Source organism: Spea bombifrons, chromosome 6 (assembly GCF_027358695.1).
Source record: "Spea bombifrons isolate aSpeBom1 chromosome 6, aSpeBom1.2.pri, whole genome shotgun sequence".
Classification (NCBI taxonomy): domain Eukaryota; kingdom Metazoa; phylum Chordata; class Amphibia; order Anura; family Pelobatidae; genus Spea; species Spea bombifrons.
Window position 1 is genome coordinate 26,560,652 of NC_071092.1, and position 20,259 is coordinate 26,580,910.

At 42.2% G+C, this 20,259-nt stretch overlaps 1 protein-coding gene across 1 annotated transcript in view; it reads right to left on the reverse strand.

Moving 5' to 3' along the window:
* Positions 1-988: 988 nt before the first annotated feature.
* The window catches only part of BSN (bassoon presynaptic cytomatrix protein), a 110,681-nt gene continuing 91,410 nt past the window's right edge, over positions 989-20,259 (reverse strand). Inside the window, exons 6-12 of the mRNA XM_053470261.1 lie at positions 16,305-18,501; positions 14,988-15,955; positions 14,302-14,398; positions 13,326-13,460; positions 11,861-11,913; positions 8,662-8,746; positions 989-1,144 (exon numbers count right to left, since the gene is read on the reverse strand). Coding sequence (XP_053326236.1) covers positions 11,873-11,913; positions 13,326-13,460; positions 14,302-14,398; positions 14,988-15,955; positions 16,305-18,501 — 3,438 coding nt within the window. The 3' untranslated portion in view covers positions 989-1,144; positions 8,662-8,746; positions 11,861-11,872. The remainder of the gene's footprint in view (positions 1,145-8,661; positions 8,747-11,860; positions 11,914-13,325; positions 13,461-14,301; positions 14,399-14,987; positions 15,956-16,304; positions 18,502-20,259) is intronic.

Consider the following 20,259-nt stretch of genomic DNA (forward strand, 5'->3'; position numbering starts at 1 on the left):
ATGCTCAACAGGACAGAGAAGGCCCAGCTTTAAAGCAGGACATAGAACAAACTTTACAAGAGTTGTGTAGTTCAAGGTATGGATGACTTGTTCCGTATGGTTACACGCTTCAGGATAAAGAAGAGTCTTGTGTTATACTTCTGAGCATGCCCACTGGTGATGGCTTAGGACTTGAATTGCACAGTCTTTAGAAAAGAAGATTAAGAAAGCCAAGTTCCTAATCTTCACATTGTTTTGTGCTCTTTGTCTGCTCTCTATTGCTTCTAGAGATACCATATGTGCTAAAGTGATTTCAAAATAAAAGAGAAAAACATACAAAAATAATCCACATTAAATACACTGGAGGGCAAAATAAATATGAGGTATATGAGTAAATTAAACTGAGATGGTTAAGGCTGTTCTGAAAAGTAAATAAAAAGTTACCAAAAAACTCAAAACACTATAAGGGAAAGGACAGACAAGGGATTTACCATTTACATGGCTAGGTAATGGCTTACTGATTGCTGACAGACATGTCTGGCCAGTATTTTGATTTATAAGTCAGCCAGTCAACACACTGCCTTTCAGAATCCTATGGCCTCATGTGTTTTGTACAATGAACAGTGTTAGGTCCTCATTTCAAAGTTCTCTTCTTTGCAGCCACACATAGTCTTGGATTTGGATTTATGCCCCGCAGATTAAAAGGGAGCATAGGATCATAGTACTGATGCGCAAAGTATTGTTGGTCAAAAGTGGAATGTAATTGGAAAAGTGGAACATGCTGCTCCAAGCCCTCTTTTGGTAGTTCATAAGTGGAGATCATGGAAAAATATATGAAGGTAAACCATAGAAAAGCAAGTACTAATATCTGCAAACTCTGAGTATAATTTCAAACCAGGAATAGTAATAGTAAGTGACAGAATGCATCTCGCTGCCAGTAACAATAGTCTGCAAGAGGTTCTGCTACTTTCTGAAGGATAGAATCACAAGGAAATTTGTTCACAGTGGCTTTCTATCTGTTGATTTGATTCATAAATATATGGAGGTCATGTCTCTGGCATACCAAATACTGCCAAACCATTTTTCTACTTGGAGTTTTTGCTCAGTTCTGCAGACATCCCATCAAGAGAAAGGTCATCTTGTGTTTCACCATATTCCTTATGGACTGCAAAAAAAAATAAGATTATAAAATATACATAAACTATTTCTGTCATAATAATAGCATTGCTGAGTCAAACAGCAGCTCTTAGCCCATGTGAAAAAGGCAATTTATTATGGGGGGGGGCATTTAATTATGACTTCAATACAGAACAACAAAATGATTAAGGCAGGCTTTAAGCAACAGAAATGTAATTTTGTACCACATCCAGTCTCTAGGTAAAAAAATAACTACATTTAAAATGTTACTGTGACATGGCACTGATATACTCTGCATTCAAATACCGTATTGGCTCGATTATAGGCCGCACCCTAAAAGTTAGGTGCTTTTTTTAAAAGAAAAATGTAGATTTTTTTTTTAAATACACATTGGTGGAATAATAAAACAGTATTCTAACTAACACACTGTATTTTAACATTTTTGGTATCTATTATGCAGTTAGTCAACATATGTTACAAACAGACAACCAATAGCCATTTTAATGCACCTTACTTATAGATATGCCCCTTTGTCCCCAGATATGCCACTCTGCCCCCAGATATGCCTCTCTGCTCCACCAGATATGCCACTCTGCCCCCTCCAGATATGATGCCACCCTGCCCCCTCCAGATATGCTGCCACTCTGCCCCAGCGAGATATGCTGCCACTTGGCTACCTGCGAGGCTGTTGGTCTGCCATCGCCCGCGGCACGGTGGTTGCTCTGGACTCTTCCCTCAGGCCCCTGTCCGGCTCGGGTGGCGTGTCCGGCGGCCCTCATCGTGCTGCGTTTTCTTCAGTTGGGCCTGAACAGCCGCATGGCGTTTTTTCTCCTTTAGGTCGTTTTTCCTCCTTTTAGATTTTAACCCTTGCTAGTCCAGGGTTGTTTACTGTACTACAATTTTTATGTATTATTATTATTTCAGGTGATCCCCTGATTCCTTTCACATGGGTGAACCCCTGCCGCCTTTTGTTTGGCTGAGCTGGCCCCCAAAGAACTGGGTGCAGACGCCAAGGGTTTACTCTTCGGCAAAAAGTTTATTAAAGACCTCAGCCAACATGTCAATCTGTTTACCTCTCTCACCAAGGCCCAGACCAACATGAGGCCAGTCTTCCGTACGGGGAATCGTTTTTTCTCCAGAGCTGGCCGGCAGAGGGGTCGTGCCGCCAGCAGATCGGCCTCATTTGGCGCTAGACCCCGATTTCCAGACTTCTCCACCGCCTACGTCTCAGTTCCGGCTCCCAGAGAGGATATTTGTCCGCCCGAGGAAGATCAGCCTGAGGTAAGACTCGTTTCTATTCTTCCCCATATTCCTGTCGCGCCCATTTTTTCCATGTCTGGTCACGCCTTACATCGGATCCTTGGGTCCTTCAAACCGTTGAGGGTTTCCGTCTGGAGTTTCTTTCCTCTCCTCATTAATGCCATCCCCTCCACTTTCCAGGTTATCCCGCGACGCAGCATCCCTAGTTCATTCCGAACTCTCTTTCCTCTTAGAGAAGGGTGCCATTGAAAGGGCCAACTCCCCCTCAGCAACATCTTCTTGGTGTGCAAGAAATCGGGGGAGTTCCGTCCCGTCATCAACCTCCGGGCTCTCAATCGGTACATTGTGTACCGACATTTCAAGATGGAGGGTATCCATCTCCTCCGCGACCTTCTCAGGGAGAACGATTGGTTCTCGCGCCTCGACCTCAAGGATGCATAATTCACAGTTCCCGTTCATCGCGGCAATCGGGGGTTTCTACAGTTTCGCTGGAAGGGTCACCTCTGGCAATTCACTTGCCTCCCTTTCGGCCTCAGCTCCGCTCCATGGTGCTTCACCAAACTTATGAAGCCGGTCACTGAGTACCTAGACGACATCCTCCTCATGGCTCAGGATGTTGAGTCTCTTAGACGCGATACTTACCTCACGGTTCATCTTCTTCAGGACTTGGGTTTCGTTATCAACGAAGCCAAGTTGGTCTTGGTCCCGACACAAAGCATTCAATTTCTCGGTGGACTCGGTAGCGTCGCTCCTCCAGCTGCCTCGCGAGAAGGTTCTAGTCATAAAGAAGGAGATTCGCAAGCTCCTTTGTTGTGGCCTGGTCTCTCTCTTGCCAGGGTGATAGGCCTTCTCTCTGCGTCCATTCAGGCTATCTTTCCAGGCCCGCTCCACTACAGGGCCCTCCAGCGTCTGAAGACGCGGCACCTCCGCAAGTTGGCTTCCTACGACACAATGATCTCATTGTCGGACGAGGCTCGGTAAGAACTCCATTGGTGGTTGGACGCGTGGAACGACCGTGCCATTTTCGGGTCAAGCCCAGATTTTGTCCTAGACTCCGACGCAAGCCTGTGTGGTTGGGGGGCGGTTTGCGTGGACGTGGCTACCGGGGTCCCATGGACCCCGGAGGAACGAGATCTCCATATCAATTGCTTGGAGCTCATTGCCGGCTCCTTTGCAGTTTGCAGCTTCATGAAGGGCGTCACCCATTGTTCTCTGGTGCTGCAACAGGCTAGGGGGCTCGAGATCCAGGCTTCTCACGGAGCTCACCAAGGAGCTCTACCAGTACTGCCTGGACAATCACTTGTCCATCCGGGCGGAGTATCTGCCGGCAAGAAAAATCTTGTGGCAGATTGGTTCTCCCAGCATTAGAGGGATGCGAGCGACTGGCATCTCCTCCCGAGCGTATTCCACACTCTCCACCTTTGTAGAGGTCCACTCCACTTGGACCTGTTCGCGTCCAGGGCGAATCTTCAGACTGACGCGTTCTTCAGTTGGCTTCCAGATCCGCTGTCTTCAACGGGGGACGCCTTTTTGCAGACGTGGACGCTCCGGGAAGCTTATGCGTTTCCCCCCTTTGCCATGATCCTCCGGACTCTCCATTCCGTCAGTTGTCAGGGTGTTTCGATCCTCTTGATAGCCCCCATGTGGAAGACTTAGCCGTGGTTCCCATTGCTGCTGGAGCTGTCGTGCGAGGATTCTCTGATCCTCCCCTCATCTTCCAGGCTCGTTTGAATCTGGTGGCTTGGTCAGTTTCCGGGGATCCTGGCATGTGCCAGGCTTATCGGGGTCAGCTAGAGATTTACTCTGGGGATCCTGGGCTTCTGGCACCAGAAAATTTTAACTCCAGGCTTGGAACACCTGGAGTGGCTGGTGTTTGGCTCAACACCTTGATCCCCTTACGGCGCCTGTGACAGTGGTCGATTTTTTGGCGCATTTTTTTTCCCTTGGCAGGTCCTACCACACCATTACTTTGTTTCACTCTGCCATTTCGGCAGCTCATGTTCCGGTACAGGGCCGGGGAGTCGGCAAGGATCCTTCTGTCTGTCGTCTCCTCCGCGGTGTTCGGCTTTTCAAACCTCCGAGGGTTCGTTATGAGATGTATCCTGGGTTCTCAGTTTCTTGGAGACATGGCCGGACAACGATAGTTTGTCCTTTCGCCAGCCCTCCGCCAAGACAGCACTTCTTTTGTGTCTCGTCTCTTTTCGACGGGTTTCTGACGTTCGTGCTTTCGATGTCTTGTCTTTTTCATTTTCACCCGAAGGTGTCTCGGTCTCCGTCTTTCGTAGAACAAAATCTAATTTGGCCTCTGTTTCCTATCCTTATTTCCCTGATCGGCCACGTCTTTGCGTGGCTCGATGTGTCCAGTCTTATTTAGCTATGTCGTCTCAGTTTCGTTGCCCCCTTCAGGTCCGCTTTTTATTTCTTACGTGCCTGTCTCTGTTCCCACGCTTTCCAGGTGGATTCGGTGGATCCTCCTTTTGGCCGGCATTGAGGGATCCTTTGGGGCTCATTCGCTCCGTGGCCCGGCTTTCGGATCTTTTGTCAGCGCCGGATTGGTCCCGGGAATCTACATTCCGACATTCTACTTTCGGCCTCCGGCTCACGCTGCGTTGGCTTTGGTTTAAAACTGCAAAATATGAAGCCTCCTGTCTTGCCATAAAATTAGGAATTAATCTAGCCTTGGTGCAGGAGGCGAGTATTTTGATTGGTTTATTATTTGCCTGGTACTGTCACATTGTTCTGTCTTTTCAGGTCGTCCTCCTGTTGTTTCAAGAGTTTCAAGATGTGCAGACTGTTCCTGTGTTCTGACTGGTTGTTTTTTGTTTCTCTGTTAGCTGTTTTGCTGCTGGAGGTTAACAGTAAAGAAGGTTTATGCAAAATACTCGCCTCCTGTCTTTAATAAAATTTAGGTTAATACTGCACCAAGGCTAGATCAATCTCTAATTCATCTTGTATCTTTCTTGAGCTTCTTTTATTTGCAATGCTTGGAAGCTGGATGGACGAGAGTCTTTTGCTGAAGGTCTTGTTGAGGTGTCTTTTTCCCCAATAAATTGGAAAAGAACAAGGGTTAAATCCATATACTTGGTGGTAGAGTGAATTGAGTTGTTGTAGGCAAAACCTGTGACAGGAAGAGGATCAGTCAAGTTGTTCTGTAGATGGTTGGAAGAAACAACACAGGTCCTGTTCCAGTGTTTGATTTAGATATCCTGTTTATCCGTTTGTTTGAAGATAAAAGGTCCATGATAAATTTAGAGAGAGGAACAGGGGGCCTTCCAAAACTGAATTGAATTGTGTTTCACAATTTTTAATTATTTCCCTGTAGACTTATAATTTCTTTTATAAACATATCAGCTTAGATGGAGGATAAAGGCAGACCTTAAAGGGGTATAAAAAAAGGGGGGAGGTCGACAATGAAGTCCATGGTGATTGAAACTCAAGGTTCACAAAGAGCTGGAATACTACACTCACTGGCCACTTTATTAGGTACACCTGTTCAATTGCTTGTTAACACAAATAGCTAATCAGGGATTTGATTTTGTCAATAAAGTTACTGCTGGCACCAAAGTCAACCATTGCCTTATTATTGGCCTTTTCTTTATGCAACTGTAGAAGAAAAAGAGAAATGGTACCATGATCACCTCCTAAGCTCTTTTAAAATGGGAGTCCGCCACCATACAGTGTATGGACGTTGACGCCCCATGGAGGGGGCCACATGAGGCCCCTGATGCTGATCTAGTTGCAGGATGCATCCAAAGAGGCCCCACCTTCGTTTGCTAACGGCTTGGTGCCAGATACCACAGCACACCTTCACAAGTCTAGTGGCGTCTATGCCCTGATGGGTCAGGGCTGGCTTGGCAGCAAAAGGGGGACCTAAACAATATTAGGCAGGTAGCCATAATGTTATGGCTGATCTGTGTCTTTTGAATGATAAGTTCTTGGTTTTAATGAATTCACAAAACCCCTATAGATTGCACAATCTCAGTTGAACTTGTCAGGGATTGGAATCTATGGTTCCGGTGGTAATGGACAAAGTATAATGGCTTGCAGTTCTTGCAAAGTCTGTTTGAACTGTTTTTGTTGACAGACTCTGTTAAGTATCGAAGTCCATGATTGTCAAGTGTCTGAGATTAAGCTGCTGGCTTAATTTCAGAGGCATTGATATTCTGTTATGCTTACTTGCAATCTGAGGACCTGTCAGTAGAGGGGAGCAGTGAGAATCAGGTGCTATCTGAAGGCCATTAGAGGGAGGCAGAGAAAAGCACAACTGCAGCTCTGTAACAGTGAGACTGAAGAGGATTATACTGCTGCCAATTCAGTACAAACAGTAGCAAAAATGTTATTCATTCAGTTTGCATTTTGCTAAATGATAAAAAATAAACTATTAACATAATATAGTATAAGTTAGACGTTGAAGGAATTGTTAATAAGGGCGCTTGGCTGGAAAACAAAGGTAAACATTTAAAATATATAGATCTAACAAAGGTAAACATTTAAAATATATAGATATAAATCTCTGATACTAATGGAGCTAAATACAAACAGGTACATGCATATATCTCTAGAATACTATGTGATTACTCTTGGTTATTCTGTACTTGACATAAATAAAGGCTTGCCATAAAGTAGAATGACCAGTGTGAATGAAATAAGTTGTATTTTTTATTGTTTAGCTATAGTTTTTGCTTTAACAAACACAGATTTATACTGTGGAGAATTTGTGAAATAAGGCCACTTAATAGTTTGTGATATCTTAAGGGCCAGTAGCAGCCAGTAGCTTCTACTGTGTTTTGGTTCTACTCTGATCAATTGTGCAGATAAAAGCATGATAATGCCAGTGGCTGTGTTTTAAACAGCAAGATAAAAATGGCCGTGCACAGCTCTTATGTAATCCTGGCTTAAAGACAGGCTGGCCATATTAAAATGGGTCCTGCTGCTGTATTTTCTAGATCTAGAAGTGGATCAGGACTGGGACTGCACTCGGGGGCTGCTTAGGGTGTTTTTGAACTCCCTTTACCCTGAGAACAATAAATGTGCATAAACTAAAAACTAAGATAAAAATTCAATTAAAGTGATATCATATAACTTTACGAGGAATCTAAATGCCCCTCTCATCGTCTATGGGGCTACGTATTGCACCGAGGGACCTAAGCAGCTGTTTACTAGACTTGTGCATTTGTCTTCAGGCCAACATGAAGACGAACACGAAGAGTGCATTTTCGTTGTTCACCCCGAAGAAACAAACAAGCGAATATAGCGCCGGTAAAACGTACACGAAGACAAAGACACACAACGCAAAGAACCTTCATGTTAGTCTTCATCTACTAATCTCCCTGGTTCCTTCCCCATCTAGCCTACGTTATCTCCGCAGCATCGCAGCGGTTGACGGAAGCGGAAATCCGTAGGTTCGGCGTCAGTGGTTAAGGGGCCGTGGAAACGACTCTATTGGTCACCTGCTGGGTCCTCCCCTGGCATCAGCCAATTGGTTGATGCCAGAGGAAGACCCTGCAGGCGACCAATAGGCTTACTCGCACGGAGGTAACGGGAGCGGAAATCCGTAGGTTCACCGTCAGGGGTTAACAGGTCTCCCTGCTATAACGGTTAAAGGTCTGTACAAGCGACTTTAGTGGTCGTTCGTACGGACTTTAAACTGTTGCAGCAGGGAGACCAGGGTTCTCTGCTGGCCAAGTTGCTGGGAAAGGATTTTAAAAGTCTTTACAAGCGACCCTATTGGCTCGTCTGCCATCAACCAATGAAGTACAGGTGTACTTAATTGGTGGATGGCAGAGGAAGCCCCTGCAGGCAACCAATAAAGTTACTTGTACAGACATTTCAATTCCTGGTGCCAAAGCTGCTGCGTAGTCCGTAAGTACTGCCTTAACCCTGTATTAACCCCCTAAAAAAACGAACACGAAGAACACACACAAATATTTGCCCGAACAGAAGACAGGAACAGGCAAATATTCGCGGAATACAAATATTTTTTTCCCCTATGAAGACGAACACAAAGAGTTAGCCGGCCCCCAAGTCTACTATTTACTATGCTTATATGGTAGCACCACCTTTGGCTGTACTGTTTCTATACAGACAGATAGGTTTAGGAGTGGGTAGATTAAAAAGCCTTATTATATGCTTTTATAAAGATCCTTAACAATTGATAGTAAATGAAATGAAATAATTAAATATGTAATTAGGAGGAAAACTAAATTGAATATATATATTAATATTTACGTACAGAATATTATCATAAGTAAGTATATGGCTATATTGTCCCATTAATACACTTACTTTTATACTCAGAGTTCCGCGCCGTAACTTATCTTTATTGGTTAAGATGTTTCATGGGTTTTTCCATTATGGTATCTCCACTCTGCTGTCATCCAGTATTTAAAAAACAGAAAAAAGGTATATTTGAGAGATTTAAAGATAAGTGAGAGGGCAACACAGCTCTTGAAAACAAAACAGTACAATTAGCAAATTCATATACAATTTGAAGATCAGACAGGAGTTAAATCATTGCATCACACCCCTGCAATGGAGGGAGCAATTTTATGGCAAGACAAACCTCCAGCAGCAAAGAAATAGTTAATATAGTGTAACCCTATATCTTCCTAATATGTTAAAGTAAGAATAATTAAAAGGTACTGCAACCTAAACCAAATATATACAAATGAAAAAGAAAAGAAAACTTTCACACTAAATATCTAAAACTTTTAATATTTACAAAATAAAAAATTGTAAAAGCAATGGCTAAACTTTGGTGGTAGAATATACAGAATATGCAGATAAAAAAATGTTCTTGGATAATATGGCATAAAATAAATTTATTGTGAGCCTTGGGAACGGATCTAGTTGGTGTTCTAAGCAGCTTTCAACATTTTCCTTTATTTTTCTATTCCTACCCCTGCAAGTCTCTGCCACATTCCTCATAGCTGGTAACAATACCAGAACAAAAAACTCATACATTTTAGGAGGGTCCCTATAAAAGCCCTAATGCTACACATGGCTTCCTTAGGATAAGCCCTGACTATATATCGCCATACCTGGGAACTCTCTGGGTTTGATCCGGAGATTGCCGGGTGAAGCACCACTTCTCCGGGTCAAGACCCGAATCCTCCGGGTCGCGGGAGCAGGTTCTTGACACACCCACTCCCTGCCCATTTTCCCTTTAAACGCCCCGACGTCAGCGGGGCCTACACTGACATCAGCCTCATGCACAATAGAAGGACCATAAAGACATGGTTTAACTAGTTTGGTGTGGAGGAACTCCCATCGATGTCACGGGACCGCCCGCAAAGGTCAGTGTGCAGTCCTGGCCGCGTCCCACAAGGGAAGGCTCCGGCTACCCAGAGCCCAGAAGTTCCCAGGTATGTATATCGCTATATTAACTGTGGCTAGGAGTGACAGGGGTTTTTGGTGTTTGGCAATTAGGCAGAGGATACCTGTTAGAGTTCAGTTATATATCTCTTCTATCAGGATGCAAGTTAGTCATTTAGAGCTGATACATTTACATTAGAAATAATCTAGTTCATTTATTGTTTTTATTTTATAAATAGTAAATGTTTTAAATGTGTGGTGGGATTTTTTTGTGTTTTTTTTTCATTGCATATTATTGGCCCCCTATTTTTTGTAGTGTGTCTGTGAAAATTTGTGGCCATGCAACCAAAAGAGCATTTATGAGGTCAGGCACTGATATTGGACGACAAGGCCTGCCTCGCAATACGAGTTCCAATTCATCCCAAAGATGGATGAAGGTCAGACCTTTGTGAAGGCCACTTCAGTTCTTCCACACCAAATTAGTTAAATGTCTTTATGGTCCTTCTATTGTGCATGAGGCTGGAAATGGAAAGGGCCTTTCCCAAACTGGTGCCACAAAGCATGCAAGCGTTTTAAAATGTATTTGTATGCTGTAGGATTAACATTACCCTTCAGTGGAATGAAGGGAATCAGTCCCAGACCATTATCTCTCCTACACCAAACAATATCAGTCCCAGACCATTATCTCTCCTACACCAAACAATACAGAAGGTGCTACACATTTGGGTAGGTAGCGTTGTCCTGGAATCCAGCAAACCAAGATTCATCCATCATACTTCAAGATAGTGAAGCATGATTCATAATTCAAGAGAACAAGTTTCCACTTACTTACAGTCCAGTGGCAGTGTGCTTTTAACTGACATGGAAATTCAGTACATGAAGCTTCAAATGCACACTGCTTGTGTTGATGTTGCTTAAAGATGTAGTTTGGAACTTTGTAGTGAGTGATGCTACAAAGGGCGGGTGATTTTTTTTTTCATGCAATGCTCTGTGAGTGCGCATGGTCTACTGCTTCATGGCTGAGCTGTTAACTTCACAAAAAAAGTACTTTTCACAGACAGACTGGCAAATTTGGCATCTGATGACAGTGCCACGTTTAAAGTCACTTTTTAACACCTATACTCAATAATTAGGTGGGGTGTCCACATACTTTTGGCCATGTAGTTAATTTTTATAATATACACATTATAAAGAATTTATAAACATGGATCATCATCTGCAGTATTCCGTACATACATGAAAAATCACATACCTCTGAGCACCTGTGAAGGCATTATAAACTCATGCCATATTCCTGTACATCAGCCGTCTATCTCTCCAAACCTATTTTATTTCACTTATATCTTCCCTTTTCTATAACCCCAAATTTCTGCTCTCCATATTCTGCCTCCCAGCATCTCCCTCGCCTACCCAGTTCCCCCTCCCAAGAGCTTGACACCTACTTTAAAAAACAAAATTAACACTATCAGGGATAACATCTCCCCCATGGTGTCAATCATATGGTACCCCAACCTCCCACCTTGCTGCTTCAGATCAGTCACTCCTACTGAAGTCTCAACCCTGTACCCCCTACATCTCCCATCATCCCTTTCTGATGTCCTTACCCCAACCATAACCAATCTCTATAACCCCTTCCGTACCGGCATTCTTGTACTGCATCTTCCCTTGAAGACCGCAGTTTTAGTTAAATATTTTAATTCCATGCTCGTGATTCGCTTCAAATCGATCATGCACGGAATTGAGGGGGAGTGGCTGCTACGGATCGCTGGGGACACCCAATGGTCAGTAGCAGCCGCCTCTCCCGATCCCAGCATCCATAGCGACGCTGGATCGCGCATCATCGATGACGTACCTGGTACATGCCGGTCTGTGGGTGACACCCAACCAGGAAGTACCAGGTATGTCACTGGTACGGAAGGGGTTAATCCCTCTCTTTACAACAGTGTATTCCACTGAGACTGCACTCACTAAAATTACTAATGACCTCCTCACAGCTAAAAGAAAAGGTCACTTCTTTCTGTTCTTAGACCCTTCTCACTTCTCGGTCCACAGACAAAGATATGGCTCTAAGCCTAATTCAGTCAGTTTGTACAGTAACCTTTTTGTGTGGATCAGTATCAAATTCCTTAGCAAAGTTCTTTGCAGTGAAATTCACCAAATTATAACTTACCTTTCAGAGCTCTCACCAAAAGGAGGAAAATTTCTTGCCAAATGCAGAGACAGCTAAGCAAGGGACAATAAACTTATGTTAGTTATTATTTATACTACATATACAGCAGGTTATTACAATTTATTTCTCTCCATAGTAATGACATTTAGTAAAATTTATGAAAGTAAAACAGAGTTAAATCTATTGTTGTTGAAACCTTCTATCATTGCATGTCATTTTACCATGTCCACAGTGCTGCACTGTGTGATGAGGTCAAAATAGCTTCAGGAATAAATAACAGCCCACTTGTCACACAGGATTATCGATCAAAACAGCATGGGGGGCATGTACATGGAAAAAAGAAAATATAATAGTGCAATATTGTATGAAAAAATAAAAAAAATAATGGATTAATAACATGAAGTTTGAAGCAGGCTCGTCAAGAAATATAGAGAAAATACTTCTTTAATATATTCTTTAAAATCTGTAACAGTAAAAGAAACCTGGCTTCCTCAGGAGGAACAATAATAATAGAAAATCTACTGAAAAACAGTCTCCCATTAAATGAAGAAAAATTGCACTTTCGTTCCATCAAATGCCCATTTACATTGGCTAGGTGATTAACTTCCTCGTTCACATGGACAGCCCACTTCGCGTAATGGCAAAATATATGTGTAGTAAACCATCGTACACCTGCAGAGAGGGACGGCACGTTTGGACAGTCCTCTGGACTCCTCCCGGGAACTAAAATGCTGTCTGCAAGAGCCGAAAAAAACCGCCCCGAAACATCCACCTCTCACAGAGTCAGTTATCAATTATAAATAGTGACCGTATAAATATAGGATGAAAAAATAATGTAAATAAATAGATACATAAATATATAAAACATCAAGTTAATTAATTGATTATATTCTTTACAGATTTTAAAGACATTAAAGAAGTCTTTTTTCTATATTTCTTGACGAGCCTGCTTCAAACTTCTTGTTTGTGAATGTTCATAGTTTTTTTGTTCATACAATATTGCACTTTTAGATTTTCTTTTTTCCCATGTACATGTGCCACATGCTGTTTTGATCATTATTTTAACACTGAGGGAGTGTTCTTGGGCTGTAGCAGTACTTTAGAAACGTGACCATCTTTCATTGTTTCTATTAACTATTCACGTGGGATTGTTGTTGTTTTCACGCAGGATTATTTGCTATGTTAAAGTAATACAGTAGTATAGATACGGAAAATCATGTAAGTTTTAATGTTTCCAACTTATCAGACTATTATCATGTCCAGTAAGTTACTGTACGGCCAAAAGCTTGATGGGCTGTTTTTCATTTTTGTTCCTGTTTTCAGTAATTTATTTATAAACATTGCATATTTGCCCTGAAGCCTGATAGCCTTTAAAAAAAGACGTCTTTCCACTACATATATGTGCTATGCTGTATCTTCACTATTATACTATTGTTATTGGAAAAATGTCATTGGTGTCTCTTACCTTCAGTTAGCTTGCCTGCTTGTTCAGCTGCACCTCCTGGTAGAATCTTGGAGAACATGCTTTCTCCCTCTGTGCCTTGCTGTCCTGGTGCTGTTCCAGCAGGTGCTGCAGCTGGTTTTGAACCCAATTTGATACCTAATGGAGAACACATTAAAGGTACTGCTACTGTCCCTACAATGGTTTAACCTTGCCATATTATGCATGACATCTAAAATGATGAAAGAGCACGCTATTGCTGAGTTTTACTTTGTTACTTACAGATAAGAGAATATATGTAACATTTTTATGAACCGATGATATAATATGTTAAACATTGACAAAATACTCGTAATATGAGAACTTACTAAATACTATAATCACCATGTATTCACTTTTTTTTTATCATGTTGTTTTCTACTGAGACTTTACATTCTCATCGTTGCTTAATAAGTAGATTTTACTCAGGATTTATATTGGAATATGCAATTTTATTTGAAATTCTCGACTAAAAATTACTGGTGGCATAATGAAACAATGCATACATATATGGTAATCGTTAAAAGCAACAATAAAAAATACATATAGATTAAAATTAAACAGAAATATAATGGAATAGTAAGAAAACAGTTGTGTATATTCACTGTTAAGTCAAGCGGTCAGTCTAGTGGTCAATCTAGTGATGAATTTGAATAGGGTTGCAAGCCCACATGTGCTAACCTGTGTTTGGAAGATGGGTCCCATTAAGGCTGTGCACAGAGGAGGATTTTTCAGACCTTACTGGGATCGCTGATCACTCCATCTGCTAGCTAATCACAGGTACTGTGATCAGCAAAGCAGGGCTAAGGAGTCATGCTTTTTGATCACAATGTGATCAAAACCGAAGATCACATGCAGAAAAGAAGCTTGAATGTAAAATAATGCAATTTTGTATAGTTACTTTTTGGTGGCATTGAGACTATGGGTGTCACTATTCTGTACTTGAAGTTTGATAACCCACCTGTTGGTGGACCTTGCAACTGAGCCTGTGGCCCTCTCCCTGCTTGTGGCACAGGTTTTGCTGCTGTCTTTGAGCTATCAACTGGTTCAACTTTTGGCTGAAAATTGTAAAGATTCAAATATTTAGTAAAATATAACATGCAAATGCTCTAGATATACATTCTAAAGAAGTATGGTAATACAAAGTAAATCAGTCAACTTGTTTACTTTTATCATGGCTTTTGAGCATAGTAAAGGGTAGAAGACAATGAAGACACCTGATAGACTTATAGAAATTCTAAATATTACCCTGTTAATATACCATAATGACGTTTTTATGCAGTCCCTTGCTAATGAGTGTCATGATATATACTCCATACCAGGTAAAAATGTTGTGTTTATCTAAAAGCCATAATGAAATGTGGTAATGTTAAGGCTTAAACAGAATCAAACAGTGTTCTCCAGCCTCTGCAACCCCAAATCTACTATATATTCTATAAAAAGAATGAAAATAAAGAGACTGAACCTTTACTGTAAAACCTCATAAAGCCTTTCACAATTTTTAATAATCTGGTGGGTATCCATTATGCACAACAACAAGAAAATATGATATGTATTTACAAGTTACCTAAGGAGTTGGAAGTGAATTAAGAGTTGTATTTTACTCATAATATTATCATTATTATTATGTATATTTGTTTTGCTTACTTGTGCTGGTGGCTGAGCACTAGACTGAGTGGTCTGTTCTGGCTTCACAGTTTGCTGTGTCTGCTCCTGTTGTTGCTGTTGCTGCTGTTGGTGTGAGCGTGAAGATGGTTGACCCTGGGTTCCAGGTAGCTGCTGTGGGTGCTGCTGCTGTGGGTGCTGCTGCTGTGGGTGCTGCTGCTGTGGGTGCTGCTGCTGTGGGTGCTGCTGCTGTGGCTGCTGCTGCTGCTGCTGTGGCTGAGGCTGTGACTGTTGCTGAAGATGTGTTCTCCCTGGCTGATGAGAGCTTTGTTGATGTTGTGTTTGATGATGGGTTGTTTGGGGGGTTGGGAGCTGGTGAGAGACTTGTTGTGAAGAGCCCGTTGATTGCTGCTGTCTGGAGTTTTGTTGTTGAGATTGCTGTTGCTTTGGCTGTTGCTGCTGCTGCCCCGATTGCTGCTGTCTCATTTGCTGTGATCCCTGGTGGTGCGTCTGGGATTCAGATTTATGTTGCTGTGATGTTTGTGACTGCCTCTGTGACCTCTGTGATTCTGACGTATGGTGGTAAGTTGATGATTGTCTTGATTGTTGGGAATAGTCAGAGGAGCTTGATGGATACCCAGATTGTGATCTTGTATCCGACTGCTGAGACTTCTTCAAAGAGGATGATGGCTGAGAATGTTGACGTGACTCGTGTCTGCTTTGCTCTCTTGGGTGCTGCTTAGATGACCGCCTGGATTGCTCTTCAAGATGACGAGAAGAATGTCTCCCAGCTTCCCCATGATGTCTGTGGTCTTTTGAAGATGAGTGACGAGGCTGAGAATAATCATCATGATGCCACATGTCCTCATCTGGAGGTTCATCATAATCATGATATGTATGCTTAACAGGCATTTTTTTCTGTGATGAGTGACTGTAGTATCTTGATCGTTCAGAACGAGCCTCTCTCGGTTTATCAAACCAATCAGTTTCCTCCTGACCCAAATGATAGGCTTTGGGAACCAAAAACAAATTATGGTCAACTCACGTGACCTTTGTTGATTGTATGTCAAACTGAAGCCATGCAACAATGACATGCATAAAGGATTTGAGAGACAGCACAGGATGATTGCTGAACTTTCACACCATGCGATAGTTTGTTTGCATCATGTGATTACACATAATAAACAGTTAACACCAACAAAGGTTGCAGAAAGCACCACGAACATATAAGAAAAGAGAAAGAAAAATGAAGAGGAAAGGCACGTCATGCAAACTCAGACAGTTCTATGATTTGTATGTGACATAAAAACAGGGTGATTATCTCCAGCATGCTGAAATATCACCACTTAAAGTCTTTACCTTCACTGTCTGACACAACACAATGTGAGTCATCCATCATGTAATTTTCTTCTTGCTTGTATATGTGGTTTCTTGGCACTTCCTTGATATGTTCCTGCACATCAGGCAGTGAGTGACTGGAACAGAATTGAGGACAGCTGTCCCCTGTAGACTGAGGCACTGGGCCACCTGATGTACGACACACACCTACAGACTTTCCAGTTGGGCTTACTGGACTTTCCTCTTCAGAAGCCTGTGTTCGCATTGGGGCTCTGCCTCTGCTTTGACTCATGGTAAGAGTAGATGGTTTGGAACTTGATTTATATCTATCTGTACTGTCTCTTTCATAAGATTTGCTCCTGCTACTGCCAGTGTCACGACTTGATTTTTCCAGTCCATAACTAGATGCTGATCTTGAGCGGTTTCCACTACCATAAACTCTGTCATCTTCCTCCATTTCTCTGCTGGAAACACCATAGTATTTTTGTTGTTCATAAACATTTTTCTTTAATCCATATGTAATCTCATCCTGAAGCTTTTTTGCTCTTGATGAAACACTACTGCTACTGCTCACTGATTGTGTTGTAGGGTAAGTAGCTGCCAAGTCAGACTCTACATCTTTTGCTTCCTCAATTGGAGAAAACTTTGAAATTTTCTGCTCCATTCCCTGTTTGCGGTGCTTGCTGCGTTTGGAAGACACCACAGCTGGTGCCAGATTTTTCGAGGAAAGTTTCTGCACCCCAGAATTGGATCCATGTTTGTCTAAACGTGTGGGGTGTCTAGAATCACCATTTCCATAGTAGTAGCTACCGGTACTAGAGTCACGTCCATTGCTATCAGTGCTCCTGTGATAGCTGTTTTTTCCTCTGTAATCTGAACTATGATGATCATAAACATCCTCTTCAGATTCCTCTTCAGCCCTGGAATAGCAACATGGCTTGACAGAACTGTCTGCTTCAATATGGCCATTTTTGTCTTTTATGTGACGCCCATTAATATTTTGCTGTTGAGACTGATTCAAGGGCTCCACTTTCTGACTTTCTGTGAAAGGTGGATTTTCATTGGTCAGTTCACTTATATCTTCAATCATTACATAGTTGCGGGGGATGTTTTGTTCTAGGTTTGTGTAAAGAGAATCAGTTGAATAACTATTTGAGGGGCTTTCTGTTCCATTGCCCCGTTCTGTTTTTCTTACCTCTCTCTTATACTGGTCAAAACTGCTGGCCACTGTAGTGCTACTGAAGGCAATATCTGGAGTGGCTGATGATATGACTACTGTAGGATTTCCAATCACTTCATAGTTTGTTGGAACTTTGTGTTCTAGGTCAGCTAGCATTGTTTGCCTTGGCTTTTGGTGGGTGCTATGGGTTTCGACTGGTGGTTGAAAGCCTGCATTTATAGTGGATTGCAAAGAACCCTGATTTGCAAAGCTGGTTTGAGCTGGAAAAGGATTTGGTGGCCTGAAACCTGTATGGTTTTGCATTCCTAAATCTGATTGATAACTTGTATTTTGAGGAATTGTGTTAGACTGATAGGAACTCTGTGCTGGGTAGCTAGAGTGTTGTATCTGGAAGGTACTTTGTGAAGGACCATTGCTAGACACTGGATACTGGGGTTGTGGAAATCTTGGTTGCTGAAGGGCGGTGGATACTGGAGTTACTGTTTGGCCTGTGGTGTAATGATAAGTGCTAGGTGTACAAGAGGAAGTAGATGTCTGAAATTGCTGTGTGGTCTGAAATTCAGAAAACTGAGAGTTGGCGCTTGTCCTGTTTAAGACACTGCTGCTTTCGTACCCTGAAAATCGTATATTGTTGAGCTCACTGTCTGACATGTAGTCCCTGTTCTCCCCTAAGCATCTGATATATGAGTAATCTCTTCTGTCCTTTACCAGAGACTCTTTCCTTTGAGTGATCCCAAGTTCTAAATACTTCAGCTTGGCATCAATTTCTTTTTCCTCCTCTTCAAGCTCAGCTTGCTGCTTACGGAGCTTTGTTGATTCTTGCTCAACAATCTTCAAGTCATGATCAATATTTTTAAGAAAACCAACTTTTGGGAGCTGAATGCTTTGACCTCCCATTATCTTCTGATTGAGATTGGGCAAATTGATTTGCGAGTGAGCCTGACTGGTTGTAAGGGGAAGATGAGCTTCATCAGGAGGTGGGCTGGGCAGAGTTCGCTTCACCTTGCGTGTCAAAGTATTTGGCTGGAAGGCTGAAATCTACAACGAATAACATAAATGTAGAGACCTCCCAACAGTTTAACACAAAATAAAAAGCTGATAAATATCCAGAAAAAAAGCACAAAAACTGTCATGTATGTGCAAAAAGTAAAAAAAACCTACTCATGTATAGGATAGTGTTACTACCTTAAAACTATGAAAAATACTTAATAATCATAGGTAGGAAAATAATACACCATGTAGAGTGGACCACCTGACGATTACCCTAGCTGTATCAACCCCTGTGATAAAAGTATACTCTAAAGGGCAGCTATTTGGTGCACTGAACTAATCAAATCCCAGGGTGATGCATAACTAAAATACTCCTTATGTGGGGTGGCCACATAGACATATATTTACTCATGCATTAATATATAACCTATAGCATTTTTACACTACCTATTCAGGTTTCTAACACAAAATATAGATCCATTATTAATATATTATCTGTAATTCCACCTGAAGAGTAGGCAGAGCTTGATACGAATCAAGTGCACGTTCAGATTCTTGAGACTTATAACTAAAGCTGTATTTATATTTGGCACATTTAAACAAAACACACCATGAACTTTAATATGAGAGGTTAACCCAAGATCTAAATATGATTTGCTTAATTCATCTAATGTTTTTTTGTTTTTTTTCTGGGAGACAGCATGATTGGTAGCAGTCAGCATATACAAAGACTCAGGGGAACAGTTTATACTTTGCATATATTTCTACTGGACACGGAGGAGGAAGTCATAGTCCTCACCAAGACTACTACAGAAAAGGAGTATTAATGGCGCAGAGCTTCCCAGAAGTAGCTACATAACCTCTTAATTTTAACATAGTATCTCAACAAGCTGATGAGTTTGAGTAGGCTCAGAATTGTATCCTAAATATTTGAAAAATGCAGAAAACATTTTTAAGGCATCATTATGTTGTATCAGGAATTACTTGGAATTTGTAAAGCTTAACATTTTTTTATTCTAATTAAAATATTTATTATTTACTAGACCAAACAAACATTTAAAAAGCCATAATGGAAGCCATCCTTTAAGAGTAAATAGTTAAACCACATTCCTGGCTGTGTTACCTACCCAGGCCCGGACTGGGACAAAAAATAGGCCCGGGCATTTAAGCCTGAGCAGCCCATTTTTATTTATTTATTGTTAAAGCCCACCCTTCATGTACCATCTGTGCATTTACTCACTCATTCTCACAAATCATTCAAGCAATTCATCCACACATGAATTCATTAATTGTCATACGCTTTCACACAATTCATCCGCACATTTATTCATTCATTCTCATACGCATTCACACTACCCCCTCTCCCCATCTTATCTGCCCCTTCTCACTATGTTCCCCCCTTCCCCACTTCTCAATATGTACCCCTTCTCACTATCTATCCCCTCTCCCCATTTCTCACTATCTAACCCCCCTCTGCCCCTTCTCACTGCACCCCCCCTCACCCTACTTACCTTGTTGCCGGAGCAAGCAGCAACTGCGACCGGGCCCGCGGCAGGGCCGGATTGACTTAGGGGCTGATGGAGCTGCAGCTCCAGGCCCCTACCTTAAAAGAGGCCCCGTCAGGACCGGACTGACTGGGCCTATGCGGCCTCTACGGCCGCATTGACGCAGGGCCCCTTAAGCCCGCCGCAACTGCGACTGGGTCCGCCACTCTAAGGGGCCGGGTAGCCCCCACCAGGGCCGGCCTTAGGGGTCTCCGGCCGCACAGGGCTTAAATTAAAACATCGGCGTTTTTTTTAACTTTAT